Source organism: Hippopotamus amphibius, chromosome X, assembly GCF_030028045.1.
Source record: "Hippopotamus amphibius kiboko isolate mHipAmp2 chromosome X, mHipAmp2.hap2, whole genome shotgun sequence".
NCBI lineage: Eukaryota > Metazoa > Chordata > Mammalia > Artiodactyla > Hippopotamidae > Hippopotamus > Hippopotamus amphibius.
Window position 1 is genome coordinate 75,718,180 of NC_080203.1, and position 24,556 is coordinate 75,742,735.

General features: G+C 38.7%; 1 protein-coding gene across 9 annotated transcripts in view; it reads left to right on the top strand.

Moving 5' to 3' along the window:
* Positions 1 to 24,556, top strand: part of HDAC8 (histone deacetylase 8) — a 240,559-nt gene that overhangs the window by 108,405 nt on the left and 107,598 nt on the right. For 6 of the 9 annotated variants that reach the window (XM_057717478.1, XM_057717481.1, XM_057717479.1 and 3 more), the window contains one exon: positions 5,046 to 5,122. The exons of the other annotated variants lie outside the window; for them this stretch is intronic. In XM_057717478.1, the coding sequence (XP_057573461.1) occupies positions 5,046 to 5,122 (77 nt within the window). The remainder of the gene's footprint in view (positions 1 to 5,045; positions 5,123 to 24,556) is intronic. 9 annotated transcript variants of the gene reach the window in all.

Sequence of the window (24,556 nt, forward strand, 5' to 3'; positions counted from 1 at the left end):
TTGAGATCTGTCAAAGTTGTTTCATGAATAAATAATTCATTCTCTTTTATTGCTGAATAATACTCCATGGTATAGATATACCATAGTTGTTTAACCGTTTATGCTTTGAAGAACATCTGAGTTGTTTCCAATTTATGGCTATTAAAATTAAGCATTCATGTATAGTTTTTGTTTGAGTATAATTTTTCATATCTCTGGGATCAATGCCCAGGAATGCAATTGCTGGATCATATGGTATGTATAGGTTTGCTTATTTAAGAAATTGACATTCATGCTTTCTTTTTATTGCTTTTTACACAGTATATCTTTTTCCATCATTTTTATTTCAACTTCTCTATATCATTATATTTAAAGTAACTATCTTATAGACAGGATATTATTGGGTCATTTTTTTAATCCATTCTGCCAATCTCAGTCTTTTAACTGGTGTGTTTAGACCATTTGCCTTTAATGTAGTTATTGATATGTTTGCCTTTAATGTAGTTATTGATTTATTAGGGCTTAAGTCTGCCAGTTTATTGTTTGTTTTGTGTTTGCTCCCTGTTTTTCCTCCTGCTTTCCTGTGGATTACTTGAATATTTTTTAAGAATATTACTTTTATGTATCTACAGTGTTTCTGAGTGTTTCATATAGGTTTTCAAATGATTGCTTTAAGTATTAAATTATATATATGTAACTTATCACACTCTATTGGTATCAACATTTTGCTACTTTGAGTAAGCTATAAAAGCCTTACCTGCCTTTATGTCCCTTTACCTTCCTCTCTAATATATCTTAAATTTTTCCTCTACATACAGTGAGATCCACATCAGACAGTGTTATATGGTTTTTGTTTCAACCATCAAACATAATTTTTAAAACTCAGGAGGAGAAGGAAACTGCTCTATTTACCTGTATTTTTACTCTTTATGTTGTCCTTCTTTCCTTCTTGATGCTCTAAGATTTCTTTTTTTATCATTTCCTTTGTTTGGAGAACTTCCTTTGGCCATTCTCTTAGGGTATGTCAGATGAAGATAAATTCTTATTGTTTTCCTTTATCTGAGAATGTCTTGATTTGTCTTTTACTCCCAAAGGATATTTTCACCAGGTATAGAATTCTGAGTTGGCAGTTATTTTCTTTCAGCACTTAAAAAATGTGCCTTTTTCTTCTGGCTTCCATGGTTCCTGATGAGAAATCCACTATCATTCAAATCATTGTTTCCATAATGGTGGAAACGTAAAATGATGCATCATTTCTGTCTGCTTTCAAGGTTTTGGTTTTGGTTTTGGTCATTTGTCTATTTTTCAAATATCTGATTATGGTATGACTTGGAGTGGGTTTCTTTGGGTTTATCCTGTTTAGGTTCATTCAGCTTCTTGAATCTTTAGGATTATATCTTTCACCCAACTTGGGGATATTTCAGCCATTATTTCTTTGAATATTTTGTGTGTCATCTTATTTATCTTCACCTCCTGGGTCTCTGATGACACAAATGTTTGCTCTTTTGTCTTGTCCAAAAGGACCCTAAGTCTCTGTTCACTATTTTTCAGTCTATTCTCTCTCTCTATTGTTCAGATTTGGTAATTTTTATTGTTCTACTTTCAAACTTGCTGATTCTTTTCTCTGTCATCTCCATTTTCCCATTAAGCCCATCCAGTAAGTTTTTTTGTTTTAGTTATTGTATTTTTCAGTTCTAAATTGTCCATTCTTTATGTTTTCTGTTCCCTTGTTGATACTTTTGATTTTTTCACTTTGTTTCTAGCATGCTTCTGAATACTTCTAATTGCTTATGAAACATTGTTATGATGCCTACCTGAAAATCCTTATCAGGTAATTCTAACATGTGTCATCTTGATGTTAACATCTGTTGATTGTCTTTTCTCATTCAAGTTGAGATTTTCCTGATTCTTGGTATGATGAGTGAATTTTTATTTGAACCTGGAGATTTTGGATCTTATATTATGAGACTCTGGGAATTTTGAACTCTGTACTCTGAATTCTTAGGCTAGTAAGCCTGCAGCTTTCTGCTTGAGCTCTACCACATTACCACACAAAACATATATAACTAATGAGCCTTACCCAGCATAGTTCCCTTCTTTCAAGAGTTGAATTTCCTCTAGTTTCTGCCTGGTTTTGGATGTTCTCTAATACCTTCAACTTATCATGATGGTTACTCTGATAAAAGCTACGGTATCATTACCAGAATACAGAAGTCAGGACTTACTTTTCATTGTATACCTTTTGGTACCTTTTGAAGTTTTTACCATGTGTGCATGACTACTTAAAAAATGTAAGTAAATTATTGAAATTGAAACATAAAAATTAAACATATTTATCAGACAGACCTAATTTCATTGACCAGCTCCATGAAGTGATCATAGTAACAATATATACTAGACAAGCTGAGCAAATTATTTAACTTGTATGTGCCTCAGATTCCTCACCTATAAAATGGGGATTATTATGAGTATTAAATGTATTGGTCTAGGTAAAATGCTTAGAACAATAGCTGGCATATATAAATAAAACATGTAAATATATTACTCATATATAATATATAAATAATATAAATTAAATTTTAGATATTATTGTCAGGAATATTGGTAAAACTCCTTACAACCACGGACATGCTTCTTCTAAATCCCTCAGTGCTGAGAATTTGGTACCCAGTAAGTGCTTGATAAATTAAAAAAACTGAATATGGTGCTGCTGTATTGGATGCTATGTGGATTTATCCATGCAGCCAGTCTGTGTCTTTTGGTTGGAGCCTTTAGTCCATTTACATTCAAGGCAATTATCGATATGTATGTTCCTATTACCATTTTCTTAATTGTTTTGTTTTTGTTTCTGTAGGTCCTTTTCTTCTCTTATGTTTCCCACTCAGAGAAGTTCCTTTAGCATTTGTTGTAAGGCTGGTTTGGTGGTGCTGAATTCTCTTAGCTGTTGCTTGTCTGTAAAGCTTTTGATTTCTCCCTCGAATCTGAATGAGATCCTTGCTTGGTAGAGTATTCTTGGTTGTAGGTTCTTCTCTGTCATCACTTTAAATATATCGTGCCACTCCCTTCTGGCTCGTAGAGTTTCTGCTGAGAAATCAGCTGTTACCCTTATGGGGGTTCCCTTGTATGTTGTTTGTTGTTTTTCCCTTGTTGCTTTTAATAACTTTTCTCTGTCTTTAATTTTTGTCAGCTTGACTACTATATATCTTGGTGTGTTTCTCCTTGGGTTTATCCTGCCTGGGACTCTCTGTGCTTCCTGCACTTGGGTAGCTATTTCCTTTCCCATGTTAGGGAAGGTTTCAACTATAATCTCTTCCAGTATTTTCTCAGGTCCTTTCTCTCTCTCTGCTCCTTCTGGGACCCCTATAATGCGAATGTTGGTGCATCTAACATTGTCCCAGAGGTCTCTTAGGCTGTCTTCAGTTCTTTTCATTCTTTTTTCTTGATTCTTTTCTGCATCAGTGATTATCAGCATTCTGTCTTCCAGCTCACTTATTCGTCCTTCTGTTTCAGTTAATCTGCTATTGGTTCCTTCTAGTGTATTTTTCATTTCAGTTATTGTGTTGCATATCTCTGTTTGTTTGTTCTTTAATCCTTCTAGGTCTTTGGTAAACTTTTCTTGCAACTTTTCGATCTTTGCATCCAATCTTTTTTCAATGTCCTGGATCATCTTCACCATCATTATTCTGAATTCTTTTTCTGGAAGAGTGCCTATCTCCTCTTCATTTAGTTGTTTTTCTGGTGTTTTATCTTGTCCCTTCATCTGGTACAAAGTCGTTTGCCTTTTCATTTTCTCTATCTTTCTGTGGCTGTGATTTTCAGTTCCACAAAATGGAATACTACTGATACTGCTTGATACTGCTGTCTGCCCTCTTGTGGAGGAAGCTGTCTAGGAGGCTTGTGGGTGCTTCCTGATGGGAGGGACTGATGTTGGGTTGGGCTGGGTGGGTGGAGCTCAGTAAAATTTAATCCGATTTGGTGGGTGGAGCTCAGTGACACTTTAATCTGCTTGTCTGCCAATGGGTGGGGCTGTGTTCCCACCCTGCTGGTCATTTGGCCTGAGGCGACCCAGCACTGGAGCTTACAGGCTCTTTGCTGGGGCTAATGGCGGACTCTGGAAGGGCTCACGCCAATGAACACTTCTCAGAACCCCTGTTGCCTGTGCCCCTGTCTTCTCGGTGAGTCACAGCTGCCCCCCACCTCTGCAGGCAACCCTCCAACACCAGCAGGTCGGTCTGGTTCGGTCTCCTATGGGGTCAGTGTTCCTTCCCCCTGGGTCCTGGTGAGCACACTTTTTTGTGTGCCCTCCAAGAGTGGAGTCTCTGTTTCCCCCAGTCCTGTGGAGGTCCTGCAATCAAATCCCGCTGGTTTTCAAAGTCTGATTCTCTGGGGCTTCCTCCTCCCGTTGCTGGACTGCCAGGTTAGGAAGCCTGACATGGGGCTCAGAACCCTCAGGACTTCTGTGGTATAACTGTCCTCCAGCTTGTGAGTCACCCACCCAGCATTTATGGGATTTGATTTTAATGCAGTTGCGCCCCTTCTACCATCTCATTGCGGCTTCTCCTTTGTCTCTGGATGTGGGGTGGTTTTTTTGTTGTTGAGTTCCTGTGTCTTTCTGTCGATGATTGTTCAGCAGTTAGTTGTAATTCTGGTGCTCTTGCAGGAGGGAGTGAGCACACATCCTCCTATTCCGCCATCTTGATTCTTCCCTCTTTCATAAATCGATGTGGTGATGTCCCGCTCTCCCAGGCAGGGCCTAGGCCATTGGTGAATGGGGCAGTTCTTCTCATTCCACCCTCGGGGACTCGCCTCTCCTCCCCGCCGCTGCCCGTCGGTGGTGTGTGGAGGGCAAGGCTGCGGCCCCTGCTATGTGGATTTAGCCTAACAGCCCTTGCTGACACAGAGCTCATGGAACAAAATATTTTAAACATATTTAAATGACATATTATCATTTTATATGAACAAATGTGAGTATGAGTAAAGACAAATACTAGAAATTTTATATTTGAGTTTTATATTTTGATAAGATTATCATACCAGGCATTCAGCAAACTATCCTTCTATTGCAGAAAAGCTTCATAGAAGTAGAATCTATAAACTGTTGGAATGAGAAAAGAACATTTATTAAGCACCAATTATATCCCATGTAAGTATATCCATATGCCATGTACTTTACATAAATTATCTCATTTATGTCTCTTAGCAACCCTGGGATGTAAGCATTATCCCCCTATGAGAAAAATAAGACTCACCAAGTAACTTGGCTAGGATCAGCTAATAAAACAGCAGAGCCAAGACTGAAACTCAAATTTTTCGAGTTTGGGGCTTATCCTTCTTGTCTACTTTACGGATAAGATCCATGGTTTTAGTATAAAGAATACATGGGGAAAAATAAGCATTTGTTAAATATCTACTTCTGACCACACAACATGCCACATGCATTATTTCATTTAGTTCTCAAAGCATTATTTTATTCAATCCTCACAATAACCTTATGAGAAGGAAGAAAACTAAAATTTGTCGAGCACCTACTGTGTGCCTAACACTTCAATAGGGCTTATATAAGTTCCCTCACGTGGTCTCCTAACAGCCCAGTGAAACCTGTATTGCCCCCAAACTAGGAAGAAAGCAGGCTGAGCTTCCTTCACACTTGCCTGCCTCCCAAGGCAGCTCTAAAAGACACCCCTCCAGGATGCATATTTGCAAGCATTTTGCAGAACCCGTATTCCACAAAATAATGACTTTTTAAAGTACAGTCCAGGTAACACAAAGGTCTTCCCATACCAGCAGCTTTTTAATCTTTCGGTGGTCATGGACCCTTTTGAGAATCTGACGGCCCTTCCTCCCATATAAATGCTTACAATGACACAATTTCGGATACAGTTTTAGAGCATACAGCAATGTTCTAAAGCCCATCGATGGACTCTTTGTTTAAAACAAACAAACAGAAACCTGCTCTAAACAACAGAAATAAATCTTAGGAAACAAGAGCTTCAATTATTGAGTTTTACAAATCCTCTAGAACACTGACACTTACATTTGATCATTCTGCTATGTTTCACAAAGTAGATATTAGTCCTGTTTCTCTTTTGGTTCTTCAGCCTTGGCACTGTTAACTTTTCTGGTGGTATAATTCTTTGTCGGGGGGTGTTGTGGTGCTGTCCTATGTGTTACAGGATGCTGAGTAGCATCCCTGCCCTCTACTCACTAGATGCCAGGAGTACACTCCCTGCATCTCCCAGTTTTTACAACCAAGAATGTCCACAGACATTGCCAAATGTCACCTGGGAAGAGGCAAAAAATCACCCCCGTTGAGACCTGCTGGTTTGTAGTAATTACAGTCGTTACTCCTGAGTCACTCAGAAGCATAAAGGACCTAACTTTCAGACTTTTAAAAAGTGTTTCCTTTTCTTACTTGATGAGGATCTCCTACAATACTTCTCAACTAGGTTAAGCAAGATGATTCATCTTACCAATTAAAATGCTACCTGAAGTTGTAAAGTTTTTCTTACTGAAGAGACCAAAAAGAAAGTTCACATAGCCACCCTACTTTACGGATTGAATGATTGAGTTATCAAGTCAGTCATTCAAGGGATATTTACTGAATGCTAATGAGGTGCCTGACACTGTGCCAGGTGCTGGGGCTACAATGGTGACCATTGTAAATGTGGTAACTGCATCATGGAATATGCAACCCGGTGAGGAAGACAGACTACAGGACAAGTAAAAAATAAGTGAAGATAATTATAAACTGTGGTAAGAGCCATGATGGAAGTGCACAAAATGCAGAGGTAGACACTAACAGAGGGACTTAAGTAGGCTCACTAGGAAAGACCCTCTGAAGATGTGATATTTAAGGCTAGAACTCAAAGGGTGAGAAATGCCAGCCAGGTTAAAAAAAATCAACTGGAGGGAAAGTGTTCCAGGCAGAGTAGGCAACCATGTGGAAAGACCATGAGGCAAGAAAGAGCTTGGTGTGTTCTGGGTACTGGAAGAAGTCTGCTGTGACTAGCGCTAGTGAGTAAGGGGTAAGGGGCCAGATCCTACAGGGCTCTGTAGGCTATGGTGAGGAGTTGGATTGCATTCTTAACAGAGTGGGAAGCCACTGAAGGCTTTTAACTAGGAGAGGTACCATGATTTAATGTACATTTTAAAATTACTCTGGCTGTGGTGTGGAGTGGAGGGTGGGTGGTGTGCATGGAAATATAGAGACCAGTTAGGAAGCCAGTGCCAGTTGAGAGATGATGGTGGTAGAAGTGGGAAATGAGAAGAATGACATATTTTGGAGATGTAACTGACATAATATGTCAGGGTGAGGGTGAGGGAAATGGAGGAATCAAAGTTTCTGACTCAAACATTTCGTTGGACAGTGGTGGAATGTATTGAAATGGGAAAGACCAGCTTGGTAAAAGAGAAAGAGAGACATTGTTTTCCTGGTCAAGTGAGCCACAAATGTGGATACCTAACTAGTTATTCCATGAAAAGGGAAGCAGTTCAGTTCAACAAGCACCTCCTGTAATGCTGGGCACAGTGCTAAGTGCTGAGGGTACAAAGAAGTAAAAGACATATCCCTTTGCTCAAAGATCTTACAGTCCAACAGGGGAGATAGACATACATAGACAACTTCAATTTGCTGTGTTAAACGCTATGTTAGAGGCATGCACAGAGTCTATAAGGTCACAGAAAAAAGCAAATTACACAGACTGGGGCAGGGGCATGGGGACATGGAGGTCAGGGAAGATATCCTGAAGATGATGTCTGGCTAAGGACCGAGCCAAGGATTAGCTAGGCAGGTAAGTGTGTGAAAGCATAGGAGGTTAAGGAAATAGCAATACAAAGGCACACAGCCGTGAAACAGCATGACACCTTTAGGGAATTATAAACAGTGTAGTATTACCAGGATATAAACTTGAAGGAGGGAATGAGAGGAGATGAGACTAGGTAATAACACTGACAATAGCTAACAGTTACTGTGCACTTATTGTATGCCAGGCAGTGTTCTAAGTGCCTTATATGATATGTCATGTAATTCTCATGATTGTAATATCAATATGGAAACTGAGACAGAAAGAGATTGAGTACCTTGCACAAAGTGGCACACCATCAGAGCTGAGATTCAAAGCAGGCAGTTTAACTCCAGGGTCCATGCTTTTAACCACAGAAAGCTGTGTCATGCTAAAGAACTGAGAATGTACCTGCTGTACTGAGTCATGGAATGGCAGTGACATGGTCAGATCTGTGTTTCGCTGAGATGATTCAGGATAGATTTAAGACAGGCCAGGCTGGAGACTGTTGCGATATATCAGGCACGTGATGAAGAGAGTCTGAAGTAGGGATGAAGACAAGAGAAAATTTTTAGGAGACAGAATTATCACAGCTCAGTAATTAATTGGATTCTGAAGGTAAAGGAGAAGGATAAATCTAGGATGTCACTGTGTTTTCTGGTTTGGATGACTGGATGACATTACTGCATGATGAATACAGGAGGAGGAGCACTACAAGTAAGCCAGTTTTTACATTGAGTACCAGGTGCCAGTAGAACACCCAAGTGGATCCGACCAAGATACAATTGGATTTAAGAGTCTAAAGTTCAGGGGATAAGTCACAACTGTATAGAGATCTGAGTTTCAAGAGTATGTGGTTAAAACCATGAGAGTAAATAGATATTACCGACGGAGAGTGTGTAAGAAGAAGACCAGAGAGCCAAGGAGGGAATCTTGAAGATTTTCAGTGTTTAAAGGACCAGCAAAAAAGAGTTCACAAAGGAGACTGAAAAAATACGTTAAGGATAAGCAGTATAGCACAGTGATTAAAATCATTGGCTCTGGATCCAGTCTGTATGATTTTATATCCTCCAGGCTCTGCCACACACCGGTTATGTGACTTCCGGCAAATTACTACACCTCTAAGCTTCGATTGAGGTTTAAATGTACATGTAATTAATATAAAGTCCTTAGAATAGTGCCTGATAAACACACAGTAACTATTAGCTAATACTTATAAGGAAGAAAACCAGAGTAGGGTTATGGAAAACAGAATTTGAAAGCTTAAGATGAAGAGAATTCTGAGTTGTGTCAGATATAGCTGAGAGGTCCAATAAGCTATAGACTTAGAAGTATGAATTAGAATTTGGCAAAATGGAGGCTATTGGTTACTTTGATGAGAAGAACATCAATTATATGTGGAATCTAAAAAAAATGATACAAATGAACTTATTTACAAAACGGAAACAGACTCACAGATGTAGAAAATAAACTACGGTTACTAAAGGGGAAAGGGAGGCAGATAAATTAGGAATTTGGGATTAACATATACAAACAGATAAATATAAAATAGGTAAACAACAAGGACATATTGTATAGCACAGGGAAGTATATTTAATATCTTGTAATAACCTATAATGGAAAATAATCTGAATATATATATATGTATAACTGAATCACTTTGCTGTACACCCGAAACTAACACAACATTGTAAATCAACTATAGTTCAATTAAAAAAAAGAAAACAACATCAGGGGACTTCCTTGGTGGTCCAGTGGTTAAGAATGCACACTTCCACTGCAGGGGGCCTAGGTTCCATCCCTGGTTGGGGAACTAAGATCCCACATGCTACATGGCGCAGCCAGAAAAAAAAGGAAAAAAAAAAAAAAAGAACATCACTGAGTAGAAGGGACAGAGGCCAGACAACTATATGTTGAGTGGTGAATAGAAGGTAAGAAGGTAAAGGAAATGACAGCAGCAGGTAGGGCTAACTCTTTCAAGAAGCTTGCCATTTTAGAAAAAAATCTCAAGTGAAGAAAGAAATATGTATAAGGATTCTCACCTTAACTTTTTTTTTTATGATAGCAAAACCACAGAACTGTCCTAAATGTTCAAGAATGAAGAGATAAGAGGTCCATAGCGAGATTAGGGAAAGTGGTAAATATTGGAACAGTAACTGAGAAGAATGGGAGAAGAAACTGACCAGAGATGAGTGAAAGGATCATGAAGAAGCCTGCAAACTGCATCTGCATTTGGAAACCATAGATTGGTGATACCAGTCTGTGCCATGGTGCAGTTTTCTGCAATAGTGACAGAACAGAGAAGGCACATTGCGGGGGCTGACCTGAAGTGGTGATTATTCCAGACAGATGGGACAAAGAGACAGAGGTTGAAGGTGGTGGTGAAAGAGGGTTCAAGAGTATAATCATGTGGTCTAGGCTGAATGTAGGGCCAAAAGGGGGCAGGCAAACCAGGAGAAAATAGGGATCAGGGCACTGGCATATCTTTGTGAGGTCAGAAACCACAAGAGAATGGGGTGAAGGCACAAGAGAGTTGGTAGGACCAGAATTTGGACTCAGTGTAAGATATTGGAAGCAACATGGTAGAAAGGGCATAGATTTTAAAATCAGAAATACTGGAATTTGAATTATAGCTCTAATATTGAATAGTTATATGACTTTAGGCAAGCTCCTTGAACTCTATAAACTTCAGTTTCCTTATGTGTAAAGAAAGTATAATGACCCCTGTCTCACAGAAAAACTAGCACATGGTCATGGTTCGATAGCTGTTAGCACAGCAACCCCTTCTCTCCCAGTCAACACTTATTGGGCACCGATTATGAAATATTCTTTTCTGGAGACACCAAGATAAAGGTCACTTCACTTCCTTTTAGGGACTTATGGGTTAGCAGAAGTGACACAAATACAAGGAGGTAAATAATAATATAGTGTAAACAAGATAAATTACAGTTCTAATTGCTAAGTATAAAGCAGGATGAACACAGTACTGTGGGAACGCAGTGAAGTTGTGACTAATAATGCCTAATGGAGTGAGTGAAGGCTTCCCTGCAAAGCTGTTCACAGCCCAATTTTTAGTTCTAATATTGCTTCAAAGAAAGTAGCAGGAAATGGGGAGATGACACTTTAAGGGCAAACAGCTGAGAAGCTTTTGCTTTTATTTTCCTAGACAGTGTTCCAAGGGGCAACAGGTTTAAGAGAAGGTGTTTGTTTAAGGAAAATGACCTGTGGGGGTCTGTTACTGTGGAGAAGTATGGAATGAAGTGAGAGGCATTTAAGATGATTGAGAGGAAAGGCAGTAATTAAGAGTTCAAGGTTCCAGGGGAGATAAAATCTGGAGCCCAGGTTAGGGGTTTACTCCTAAGCAGGATACAAGATAATCCTTTCTCTAATACTGAGGGGAAAGACTGGGGAATTCCCTGGTGGTCCAGTGGTTAAGACTCCATGCTTCCACTGCAGGTGGCCTGGGTTCAATCCCTGGTCGAGGAACTTAGATCCCACAAGTCACATGGCATGGCCAAAAAAAATTGAGAGGAAAGAAAAAAAAGATACAAATAGACAAAGATAATTTACATCTAAAAAGAGGAAAGTCCATTTGTGGAAATTGCATTGTATCTGTATGCAATTTTTCTTGGTTTTTATAAACCAAGAATATTTCCTTAATATGGTCACAACAAATTTGAGGAGCTAATTCCTACAATGGATAGAGCTGCCAACTGTTGGTGAAATGAAAGCAACAGAAATCAAGATCCTCCAAGCCCTCCCCTCTGCACCTGAGCAAAGGAGGCGGGGGGGGGGAGGTGCTGGCGGCTGTGGCAGCAGGAGGGGACAGTGACAGGGAGTGGCCACCTCCTATAACTTGCTTTCGCCTTCAGTTCTTAACTGCTTACTATATGAGGCCCTATTGCCCACTCTAATCTTCTTTTGCTCCAATCCACACACAAGCATACTACATGAAGCATTTTTCCAACCTGAATTTTGCCCACTTCTGAATAGAATTGGAAGCCCATGTGGCAGCTGTGCTGACTTAATGGACCCAAAAGCATTTGTCTGCATCATGCTCTCTCCTAACCTTTGCAGCCAGCAACTCTCCCTTTCTGGGATAATATCGCACAGTTACTTCCCTGGCATGTACCTCCAGGAAGCAGACCTTCTGAAATGAGACTTGCTGGCAGTGATATGGAGCTATCATCTCTGCCTAGCCCCACTAGGAACGTGTCTAGAGAGCAGACTCAGGCACTGGGAATTTACCAGCTGCTTTATGCTTAATACCTCTTCAAATTACACCATTTAATAAAATCAGATGAATTAATTAAAACGCTGCACAGTAGAGACCTTCAATTAATTACTGCTTTCTTGTTTCTGCTCTAAGCACATGCCAAGGTAACAAAATGTCTGTACAAATTGGAACTGAACTCCTTGTCCTTTTACTCTTAACATGAAAAGTGTCTGCATTTCCTGCTAGATCACACATTAGCCTTGCAAACTTGAGGACTCTTTTATAAGAAGGAAAGAATTCCAGGGGAGGAAGAGTATCCCCATAAGGAGATAGAGTTTCTTCTTAACAACAGATGGATAAGGACCTAGGAAGATGAAGAGACTGCTTCTTTTAAAGAGAATTAGTAGGGCTTCCCTGGTGGCACAGTGGTTAAGAATCTGCCTGCCAATGCAGGGGGCACAGGTTCAATCCCTCATCCGGGAAGATCCCACGTGCCACGGAGCAACTAAGCTTATGTGCCACAACTACTGAGCCCGCACTCTAGAGTCCATGAGCCACAACTATTGAGCCTATGTGCCACAACTACTGAAGCCCATGCTCCTAGAGCCTGTGCTGCACAACAAAGAGAAACCACCACAATGAGTAGCCTGTGCACCACAATGAAGAGTAGCCCCCACTCTTCGCAACTAGAGAAAGCCCTCACGCAGCATCAAAGACCCAATGCAGCCAACAAATAAATAAATAAATAAATGTTAAAAAAGAGAGAGAGAATTAGTAGACCTCACTGAAATGAAGCATAAAAGAAAGGAAACTAACATTAATTGAGCACCTACTGTATGCCAAGTGCTGTGATAGATGCTTTCACAGGCCTTATTTCATTTAATCCTCACAACAACCTTGTGAGGTATTTATCTACATTATAGAAGAGAAAACTGTGTCTTAAAGAGTTAGCTGGTTGGCCCCAAGGTAACACAACTAGTGATTGAGTAGTAGAGGGGAGTAAGGAAAGATCCACAAAGATACTTGGGCAAGAGAAGAGACCCCTGTTACTCCATTTTGAAACAAGAGGACTGGTTTCTTTTAAGACTCAGTCATTGTATCAGTGAGCAGCCCTTTCCTATTTCTGGAGTGACCTTAGATTGGAAGGTTAATCATCATTTTTCAAAAGGAACTAGCATTCTTTGGTCATTTTGACTACTTTCCTCTTGCCTCCATGTTCACTCTCTCAAATCCTCCAAGCCAATCTTCCAGACTACTCACTTCCTCAACTAATTAACATACACCCTCTATCTTTTCTATTCGTTTGTTGGTTCATTAGTTCAACCAACAATCATTTATTAAATGACTACTATGTGTCAGCATTCTTTCAGGTGTTAGAAAAGCAATGGTGAAGAACCAGTTCCTGCTCTGAAAAGATTCAAAATCTAAAGGGGCCACAGATATGGAAACATTGGCTTGAATCCTATTATAAAGAGCAATGATGGATCTAGGTTTTGTAGAGCTGAAGCTTACACGGTTTTTTTCCTTTGGGGTGGGGGGAGAGCTATTTAAGAAAAAGAACAAATTATGAATATAAAATTAGGTACAAGTGAGTATTTAGAATGCTAAAAGATACTGCAACAATTCACAAATTTAAAAAAAGCTTAAGGATATTACAAACATCACAAAATCCAAAACCATTCTGACATGTTTTATTAATTAAATAGAAAGACTGGAAAGATAATTCAATCATTTCTCTAGTGTGTTTGGTCAAAATTTGCTTTTTATTATTGACATATGGTGTATGAGTGTGCCCAGACTGCCATAACAAAATATCACAGAATGGGTGGCTTAAACAGAAATTTATTTCCCACCATTCTGGAGGCTAGAAGTCCCAGATCAAGGTCCAGCCAGTGTTGAGTTTCTAATAAGAGCCTTTCATGCCCTATTGTTTTAGCACACACACAGAGAGAAAAATCTCTCTCACTTCTACTTCTTATAAGGCCACCAATCCAAGGAGATCAAGGCCCCACACTTATGACCTCATTTAACTTTAATAACCTTCTAAAGACCCTATCTCCAAATACAGACACATTGGGTGTTAGGGCTTCAGCATATAAAGTTGGAAAGTGTGGGGACACAATTCAGTACATAGCAGATGAGATGCATAAAACGTGTGACTGTACATACAGCTGTACTCACTGTTTGTAATACTGCTAGGAGGTTTGGGTTCTTCAAAAACAGGAATTTGGGGAATTCCTTTGCAGTCCAGTGGTTAGGACTCCAAGCTTTCACTGCCAGGGGTCCAGTTTCAATCCCTGGTCAGGGAACTAGGATCCTACAAGACATGTGGCGCAGCCACCCCCACCCCCCCCAATAAAAAAGGGATTCATTTATAGTTTATAGTTGTACATGCTGAATTGACTCTAGTTTTGAAAGGAGGAAACTTTCATTTTGAGTAGGCATCATTAAAAATACAAATCCTTCACTTAAAATTTAAATGTGATGATTGGAAGAATTTTCCACAAACTTTGGACTTTGTATATTTCAAGCTTTGTTTCTCCTCTGCTCCCCAACATGTCTAAGACAAAGCACTATAGATACATTCATATGGCTATACTACCTCTGGCTCTCTCTTTTTTATGTAAAGATGCTGGGTGAGTCAAGGCATCAGGTTATGGGAACATTCCTGAAGCCATTCCTACACCATTAGCAATAAATTAACTGTACACGTAAGTCATTGCAAACCACATAAATATATCCCACTAAACCAAAACTAAATCTATCCACAACTCAGTTTTCTCTTAGCCACTCCAATGCCACTCGACACAAGGGGGAGGTCTGATAGAGGAACTGTCAGACTGGAGAAAAGTCTTAACTGAATATGGTTAAATATCTTACTTTGCAAATTAGATTTTATATAGATATTTTTATATTTTATATAATATATATATTATTTTACAAGGGATATATACCCTTGTAAAATAATGTTAGGGCCTCTCTCAGGACCTTGGAAAGGGTCTGTCCAAGTGAGGGACTTTGAAGATTTAAATTAGCTTCATCATAAATTAGCCTCCAAAGAAAGATATATTCAAGTTGCTCTATGTGACCAGCAAAAGCTTCATAAGGGGGGTAATATATGACCTGAATCTTTAAAGGTACTCAAGGGAGAGGACATTTCAGGAAAAGTGATTGCATGTACAAAGCCAGAGAGAGGTAAAAGAACACATGGTCTTGGGGAACTATAAATAATTTACTATGTCTGTAGGGCATATGAGGAAATAGTGGGAGATGAATCATCAGAGGCAGACCTGCAAGCCATCAGGCTCTTGGAAAGTCATGGAAACTTTTGCTTATATTCTTCCCTAAGCTACCTTAAGTTTTCTTACCATCATTGGGAGGAAGAAGTTAGTTTTATCTATTCATATCATGGGTGTGATAGAACAACTAGACAGAAAATCAGGAAAGATAAAGAACTCAACAGCACCATCAAGCAAGAGGATCTAATTGACATTTATAGAACACGTCACCCAATAACAGCAGAATATACATTCTTCTGAAGCACCCATGGGACATATACCAAGATATACCATATAAAAATGATGGAGTAGGGACTCCCTAGGTGGCACAGTGGTTAAGAATCCACCTGCCAATGCAGGGGACATGGGTTTGAGCCCTGCCCCAGGAAGATACCACATGCTGTGGAGCAACTAAGCCCGTGTGCCACAACTATTGAGCCTGTGCTCTAGAGCCCATGAGCCACAACTATTGAGCCCATGTGCCACAACTACTGAAGCCCATGCACCTAGAGCCTGTGCTCCATAACAAGAGAAGCCACTGCAATGAGGAGCCCATGCACCATAATGAAGAGTAGCCCCCACTCTCAGCAACTAGAGAAAGCGCATGTGCAGCAACAAAGACCCAACACAGCCAATAAAAAAATAAATCCAATAAATAAATAAATAAAATTTTTAAAAGATAATGGAGTAGGCAATGCCAAGCTCCCATCACTCCACAGAAGCATAGAAAAACAAACAAACTGTCAGAAACAACTTTGTCAAAACTCTGGAAAACAGGCAAAGGTTTACAGCAGTCAAGCAAATGCCAAATCAAGAAAAAGTCAACTTTAAAATCATAAGAAACCACAGTGAGTTACCACTTCATACTCATTAAGATGGCTATTATTTGTAAAATGGAAAATAGCAAGTGTTGGTAAGGATGTGGAAAAATTGGAACCCTTGTGCCTTACAGGTGGGAATGTAAAATTGTGCAGCCACTGTGGAAAACATCTTGACAGGTCCCCCAAAAGCTAAACATAGAATTATCATATGAGCCAGCAATTCTACCTCTAGGTATATTCCCTAAAGAATTGAAAGCAGATACTTGTATATCAATGTTACTACAGCATTGTTTTAAAAAAGCCAAAAGTTGGAAACAACCCAAATATACATCAAAATATGAATGGAAAAGCAAATTTGGTATTTACATACAATGGAATATTATTCAGCCTTTAAAAGGGATGAAATTCTAATACATACTATGATATGGATAAACCTTAAAAACAGTATGCTAAGTGAAATAAGCCAGACACAAAATGGCAAACAATGTATGATTCCACTGAAATGAGGTACTTAGAATAGGCAAATTCATAGAGACAGGAAGTAGATGTAGAGTTTACCAGGGACTAGGGGGAGGGAGGAATAGGGAGTTGTTGTTTAATGGATGTGTACATTATGTTTAAGATGATGAAAAAGTTATGAAAATGCATACTGGTGATGGTTGCACAGTTTTGTGAATGTACTTAATGCCACTGAACTGAACACTTAGAAATGGCTAAAATGGTTAAAAAAAATTTCAACAAGGTGTTGGAAGAAATAGTTGAAGAAATCTCTAAGAAAACAAAAGGTAGAGAGATGAGAAATGGGAAAGAGAAAAATAAGAAAATTAAAGAATTAATCCATGAGGTCTAATATCCTATAAGAATAATTCCTGAGAAGAAAATTAAGGAGAGGAAATTATCAAAGAGATAATAAAAGAAAATCTCCCCCAAACCCAAGGACATAAATTTCCAGACTGACAGGGCCCACTCATTGCCCAGAACCATAAAGGAAAAACAGATCTCAAGTCATATCATAAAACTTTAGAGCAAAGAGGGAAAGTAATTATTCTAAAAGCTATAAAGATTATAAGGAGAAAAATTTGGGGTCACACAAAAAGTTTCTAAAATCAGAATGGCTTTGGACTTCTTATCAACAATACTGAGAGCTTGAAGACATTAGGCCTCAAATTCTATAGCCAGCAAAACTAATTATCAATTGCAAGGATAGAATACAGATATTTTCAGACATGCAAATTCAGGAATCTTGGAGTAGGTACCCCACAAAACAAGGGCAATAAATGCAGAAAGCAGAAGACATATGATCCAGGAAACAGAGGATCCAATGCAGGAGACAACAGCAGGATTTCTCAGGATGATAGTGAGGAGAAGATCCCACATACCAGCAGTACAGAGGCCTAGAAATCAAACAGTCCAAATTAGAGAGCTTCAAGGGAAAGGTTCTGAGGAGAAAATAGAATTCACAGATTGCCTGGTGTGGTTGACAATACTGAGAAGAATATTACAGTTTTGTCAAAGAGTGTGGCATGAGTTAGTGATAAATATGTAGGAATTGATATACATTAGTGATAAGTACATAGAAAGCTAAACAACATATAAGGTGAGGTAATTATTAATTCCAGGAAAAAGATTTCCAAGGAAGGAAAAGTACCCATACTATATAGCACATGGCTCAGCTGTGAACAGTATTTGTTGTCACCATAACTTTAAACATTGAATGTTAGTTTGGCCAACAATTCTGGGATAATTAAATGTGAAGTATGAGACAAGGTGAAATGTGTGTGTAGATGGATGTGGGAGATAGTAGTAGGATTCATAATATTCCATAGAAGGAATTCAGTAGAACTTATTAAATATTGAAAAGAACTACCAACCTTCTTGTGTTTTTTGAGCATATAGAGGGAAATACTAGAAGCAACCAAAAGAATGAAATGTGGCTGTTTGTTGGGAGTAGAAATTGGAAATGTGAAGGGATAAGTTAGAGAACTGCTGTGTGTCATTGTAAGACTTAGGTAATATTTGACTTTCTAAACTATGTGCATGTTATTAGGCTATAACTTTGATCAAAATACAAATTAAATAAATAAAAGTTAAAGGTCATATCAAGGTGTACCATGTAATTTTAGTTCAAATGCAATGCCCACTGGGATAAACTGTTAAAGGAAAATAACAGCTCATGGTACAAGTAAAAAGATACCTAATTTTTTAATGGTAGGAAAACTTTATGGCATTTTTACTTGCCCTTGTCCTAATCCCATTCCAACTGGGCAGCAGTCTCAAAAATATGTTCCTAGTATAGAACCCTAGACCATGGTTCAAGAGGGAAGAGAGTAGACCTTATTTGAAAATTACTGTGTAGATTTATTCTAACCTGTCAGGGGCTACCTGGATGACAGATGCAGGGTACTCATCTCTGTTGCGCCTAACTTGGAACTCAACTAGATCAGAAAAGTGGCAAGCATTATTTGAAAATATCGTAAGGTAGATTTGAAAATATCATAAGGTAGAGAACAACCCACAGATTCCTGAGGCAAAAGATTGCAGTTTAGCCATAAAATAGACAAGGCCTGGGAAGAAGAGCCAGAGAGAGTGTTTCTTTGGAAATTTAAGGCAGTCAAAAGCACCTGTGTATATGGGGAAATGCCCAGGGCACCTAGCATGCTCAGAAAACGCCTGAGAGGACCTTAAAGACTGGAAGAGGTATCTTTTCTCACCTTAAAAAACTCCTGACATTCAAGGAAATCTGTTAAAATGCTAGTAATTCACTAGAAGTTTCAGGCACAAGATCAGTGAACTTGAAGATAGGATGAATGCAATTACCCAGTCCAAGGGACAGAAAGAAAAAAAGAATGAAGAAAGGAGAACAGAGCTTAAGGGACCCATGGGACACCATTATGGGAGTGCCAGAAGAAAAAGAGAGAGAGAAAGTCAGAAAGAATGTTTAAGAAAATGGAGCCAAAAACTTCCCAAATTTGATGAAGAACATTATCTACACATCCAAGAAGCTGAATAAATTCCAAGAAGGATAGATGCAAAGAGATCCACACCAAGACTTATTACAATCAAACTATTAAAAGACAGACAAACAGAGAATCTTGAAAGTGGCAAAAGAGAAGCAACTAATCACACACAAAGGGTCCTCAATAAGATTAAAACCTGATTTGTCATCAGAGACAATGGGGGCCAGAAGGCAATTGGATGACATATTTAAAGCACTGAAAGAAAAAACTGTCAACTAAGAATTCTATATTCAGCAAAATTCTCCTTCAAAATTGCAGGAGAAGGAAGCCCCTGGTGGTCCAGTGGTTAGGACTCCCTGCTCCCAATGCAGGAGGCCCAGGTTCAATTCCCTGGTCAGGGAACTAGATCCCACATGCCACAACTAAAAGCCCACATGCTGCAACTAAAGATCCCATGTGACACAACTAAGACCCAGCACAGCCAAGTAAATAAATCAATGTTCTTTTAATTGAGGGAGAAATTAAGACATTCTCAGATAAACTAAAGTTGAGGGCGTTTGTTAACACTAGACCTGCCCGAGAAAAAATGGGGAAAAAAGAAGTCCCTCAAGTTTAAATGAAAGGACACTAGACAGTAACCTGAAGCTACATGAAGAAATAAAGTTCTCTGGTAAAGAGAACTTCATGGGTAAACATAAGAGCTAGCAGTGTATTTTTGGTTTGTAACTCCACTCTTTATTTCCTACATGGCATAAAAGACAAATGAATTAAAAAATATAAATCTGCCATTGGGCACACAATGTCTAAAGATGTAATTTGTGACAACAACAACATAAGGAAGGGGATTGGATTGGATTGAATTGAATAATAGAGTTTTTATATGTTATTGAAGTTAAGTTGGTATCAATTCAAGCTATATTATAATAAATTTAGGGTGTTAAATGTACTTCCCATGGTAACTACAAAATAAATGTTCTTTGAATGTACAAATGGAAATAAGAAGAGAATCAAAAAGGTTCATTACAAATAATCAACTAAATACCAAAGAAGACATTACTGTAATAAATGAGAGAAAAAATAGGTATAAGATAAAGAGAAAACAAATAGCAAAATGGCAGAAAGCCTTCCTTATCAGTAAACACATTAAATGTATGTTAAAGTCTCCAATTAAAGGCAGAGATTGGGAAGAGTGAATTAAAAAAAGAAACCATGGTGCAACTGTATGCTCTCTATGAGAAATTTACTTTAGATTCAAAGAAATAAGTAGGTTGAAAGTGAAAGGATGGAAAAAATATTCCATGCAAATGGTAACCAAAAAGAGCTGAGGTTGGTTATACTAATATCAGACAAAATATACTTTACGTCAAAAATGTTACAAGAGATACAGACATTATATATGGATAAGAGGATCAAATCAGGAATACATAACAATTATAAACCTATTTATACTATACAACAGAGCACAAAAGTGTAGAAAGCAAACATTTATAGAATTGAGAAGAAAAATAAGACAGTTCTACTGTGATAGTTGGAAACTTCAAAATACCACTTTCAATAATAGTTAGAACATCTAGGCATAAGGGCAATAAGGAAATAGAGAACTTGCAGCATTATAAACCCATTAGACCAAAAAGATACGTAGAGAGAACATTCCCCCCAACAACAGCAGAATGCACATTCTTTTCAAATGGACATGGAACATTCCCCAGGATTGACCATATGTTAGGCCACAAAACAAGTTTCAACACATTTAGGAAGATTGAAATCATTCAAACTGTCTTTTCGAACCACAATGGAGTAAAGGTAAAAAACAACAACAGGGGGAAAGTGAGTAGTTCAAAAATATGTGGAAATTAAGCAACACACTCTTAAAACAACTAAGGGATCAAAGAAGAAAACAGTGAAAATGAGAAAATACTTTCCAATGAATGAAAATGAAAGCACAACATATAAAACTCACAAGATGCAGCAAGAGCTATAATCAGAGGAAAATTTATACCTGTAAATGCCTACATTAAAAAGAAGATCTCAAATCAATAACTGACCTTTACATCTTGACGAACTAGAAAAAGAAGAGATAACTACATCCAAAGCTAGCAGAAGAAAGGAAACAATAAAGATTAGAATAGAGATAAAAGAAATAGAAAATAGAAAAACAGTAGAGAGAATGAATAAATCCAAAAGTTCGTTCTTTGAAAAGAGGAAGAAAATTGACAAACTTTTAGCTAGACTGGTAAAGGAAAAGAGAGAGAGACAGAGACAGAGAGAAGATGCAAATAACTAAATTCAGAAATCAAAGGAAGGGAAGAATCAAGATGGCAGAGTAGGAGGATGTGCACTCACTCCCTCTTGCAAGAGCACCGGAATTACAACTAACTGCTGAACGATCACTGACAGAAAGACACAGGAACTCAACAACAAAAAAAAACACCCCACATCCAGAGACAAAGGAGAAGCCACAATGAGATGGCAGGAGGGGCGCAATCACATTAAAATCAAATCCCATAAATGCTGGGTGGGTGACTCACAAGCTGGAGGACAGTTATACCACAGAAGTCCTGAGGGTTCTGAGTCCCATGTCAGGCTTCCTAACCTGGGGATCCAGCAACGGGAGGAAGAATCCCCAGAGAATCAGACTCTGAAAACCAGCAGGATTTCATTGCAGGACCTCCACAGGACTGGGGGAAACAGAGACTCCACTCTTGGAGGGCACACAAAAAAGTGTGCTCACCAGGACCCAGGGGGAAGGAACACTGACCCCATAGGAGACCGAACCAGACCGACCTGCTGGTGTTGGAGGGTTGCCTGCAGAGGTGGGGGGCAGCTGTGACTCACCGAGAAGACAGGGGCACAGGCAACAGGGGTTCTGAGAAGTGTTCATTGGCGTGAGCCCTCCCAGAGTCCGCCATTAGCCCCACCAAAGAGCCAGTAAGCTCCAGTGCTGGGTCGCCTCAGGCGAAATGACCAGCAGGGTGGGAACACAGCCCCACCCATTGGCAGACAAGCAGATTAAAGTGTCACTGAGCTCCACCCACCAAATCGGATTAAATTTTACTGAACTCCACCCACCCAGTCCAACCCAACATCAGTCCCTCCCATCAGGAAGCACCCACAAGCCTCCTAGACAGCTTCCTGCACAAGAGGGCAGACAGCAGTATCAAGCAGTATCAGCAGTATTCCATTTTGTGGAACTGAAAATCACAGCCACAGAAAGACAGAGAAAATGAAAAGGCAAACGACTTTGTACCAGATGAAGGGACAAGATAAAACACCAGAAAAACAACTAAATGAAGAGGAGATAGGCACTCTTCCAGAAAAAGAATTCAGAATAATGATGGTGAAGATGATCCAGGACATTGAAAAAAGATTGGATGCAAAGATCGAAAAGTTGCAAGAAAAGTTTACCAAAGACCTAGAAGAATTAAAGAACAAACAAACAGAGATATGCAACACAATAACTGAAATGAACAATACACTAGAAGGAACCAATAGCAGATTAACTGAAACAGAAGGACGAATAAGTGAGCTGGAAGACAGAATGCTGATAATCACTGATGCAGAAAAGAATCAAGAAAAAAGAATGAAAAGAACTGAAGACAGCCTAAGAGACCTCTGGGACAATGTTAGATGCACCAACATTCACATTATAGGGGTCCCAGAAGGAGCAGAGAGAGAGAAAGGACCTGAGAAAATACTGGAAGAGATTATAGTTGAAACCTTCCCTAACATGGGAAAGGAAATAGCTACCCAAGTGCAGGAAGCACAGAGAGTCCCAGGCAGGATAAACCCAAGGAGAAACACACCAAGATATATAGTAGTCAAGCTGACAAAAATTAAAGACAGAGAAAAGTTATTAAAAGCAACAAGGGAAAAACAACAAACAACATACAAGGGAACTCCCATAGGTTAACAGCTGATTTCTCAGCAGAAACCCTACAAGCCAGAAGGGAGTGGCACAATATATTTAAAGTGATGACAGAGAAGAACCTACAACCAAGAATACTCTACCCAGCAAGGATCTCATTCAGATTCGAGGGAGAAATCAAAAGCTTTACAGACAAGCAACAGCTAAGAGAATTCAGCACCACCAAACCAGCCTTACAACAAATGCTAAAGGAACTTCTCTAAGAGGGAAACATAAGAGAAGAAAAGGACCTACAGAAACAAAAACAAAACAATTAAGAAAATGGTAATAGGAACATACATGTCGATAGTTGCCTTGAATGTAAATGGACTAAATGCACCAACCAAAAGATACAGACTGGCTGGATGGATCCAAAAACAAGACCCATATATATGCTGTCTACAAGAGACCGACTTCAGACCTTGGGACACATACAGACTGAAAGTGAGGGGATGGAAAAAGATATTTCATGCAAATGGAAATCAAAAGAAAGCTGGAGTAGTGATACTCATATCAGATAAAATAGACTTTAAAATAAAAAAATGTTACAAGGGACAAGAAAGGAAACTACATAAAGATCAAGGGATCCATCTAAGAAGAGGAGATAACAATTATAAATATATATGCACCCAACATAGGAGCACCTCAATACATAAGGCAAATGCTAACAACTATAAAAGAGGAAATCAACAGTAACACAATCACAGTGGGGGACTTGAACACCCCACTTACACCAATGGGCAGATCATCTACACAGAAAATTAATAAGGAAACACAAGCTTTAAATGACACAATAAATCAGCTGAATTTAATAGATATCTATAGGACATTACATCCAAAAACAGCAGATTACACATTCTTCTCAAGTGCACATGGAATATTCTCCAGGATAGATCACATTTTGGGTCATAAATCGAGCCTTGGTAAATTCAAAAAAAATGGAATCATATCAAGCATCTTTTCTGACCACAATGCTATGAGATTAGAAATCAGTTACAGGAAATAACTGTAAAAAACACAAACACATGGAGGCTAAACAATATGCTACTAAATAACCAAGAGATCACTGAAGAAATCAAAGAGGAAATCAAAAAATACCTAGAGACAAATGACAATGAAAACACAACAATCCAAAACCTATGGGATGCAGCAAAGGCAATTCTAAGAGGGAAGTTTATAGTGATACAATCCTACCTCAAGAAATAAGAAAAATCCCAAATAAACAATCTAATCTTACACCTAAAGAAACTAGAGAAAGAAGAGCAAACAAATTCCAAAGTTAGTAGATGGAGAGAAATCATAAAGATTAGAGCAGAAATAAATGACATAGAAACAAAGAAAACAATAGCAAAAATCAATAAAACTAAAAGCTGGTTCTTTGAGAAGATAAAATCGATAAATCTCTAGCAAGACTCATCAAGAAAAAGAGGGAGAGGACTCAAATCAATAAAATTAGAAATGAAACAGGAGAAATTACAATGGACACTGCAGAAATAAAAAGCACCATAGGAGATTACTACAAGCAACTATATGCCAATAAAAGGGACAACCTGGATTAAATGGACAGATTCTTAGAAAGGTATAACCTTCCAAGACTGAATCAGGAAGACAGAGAAAATA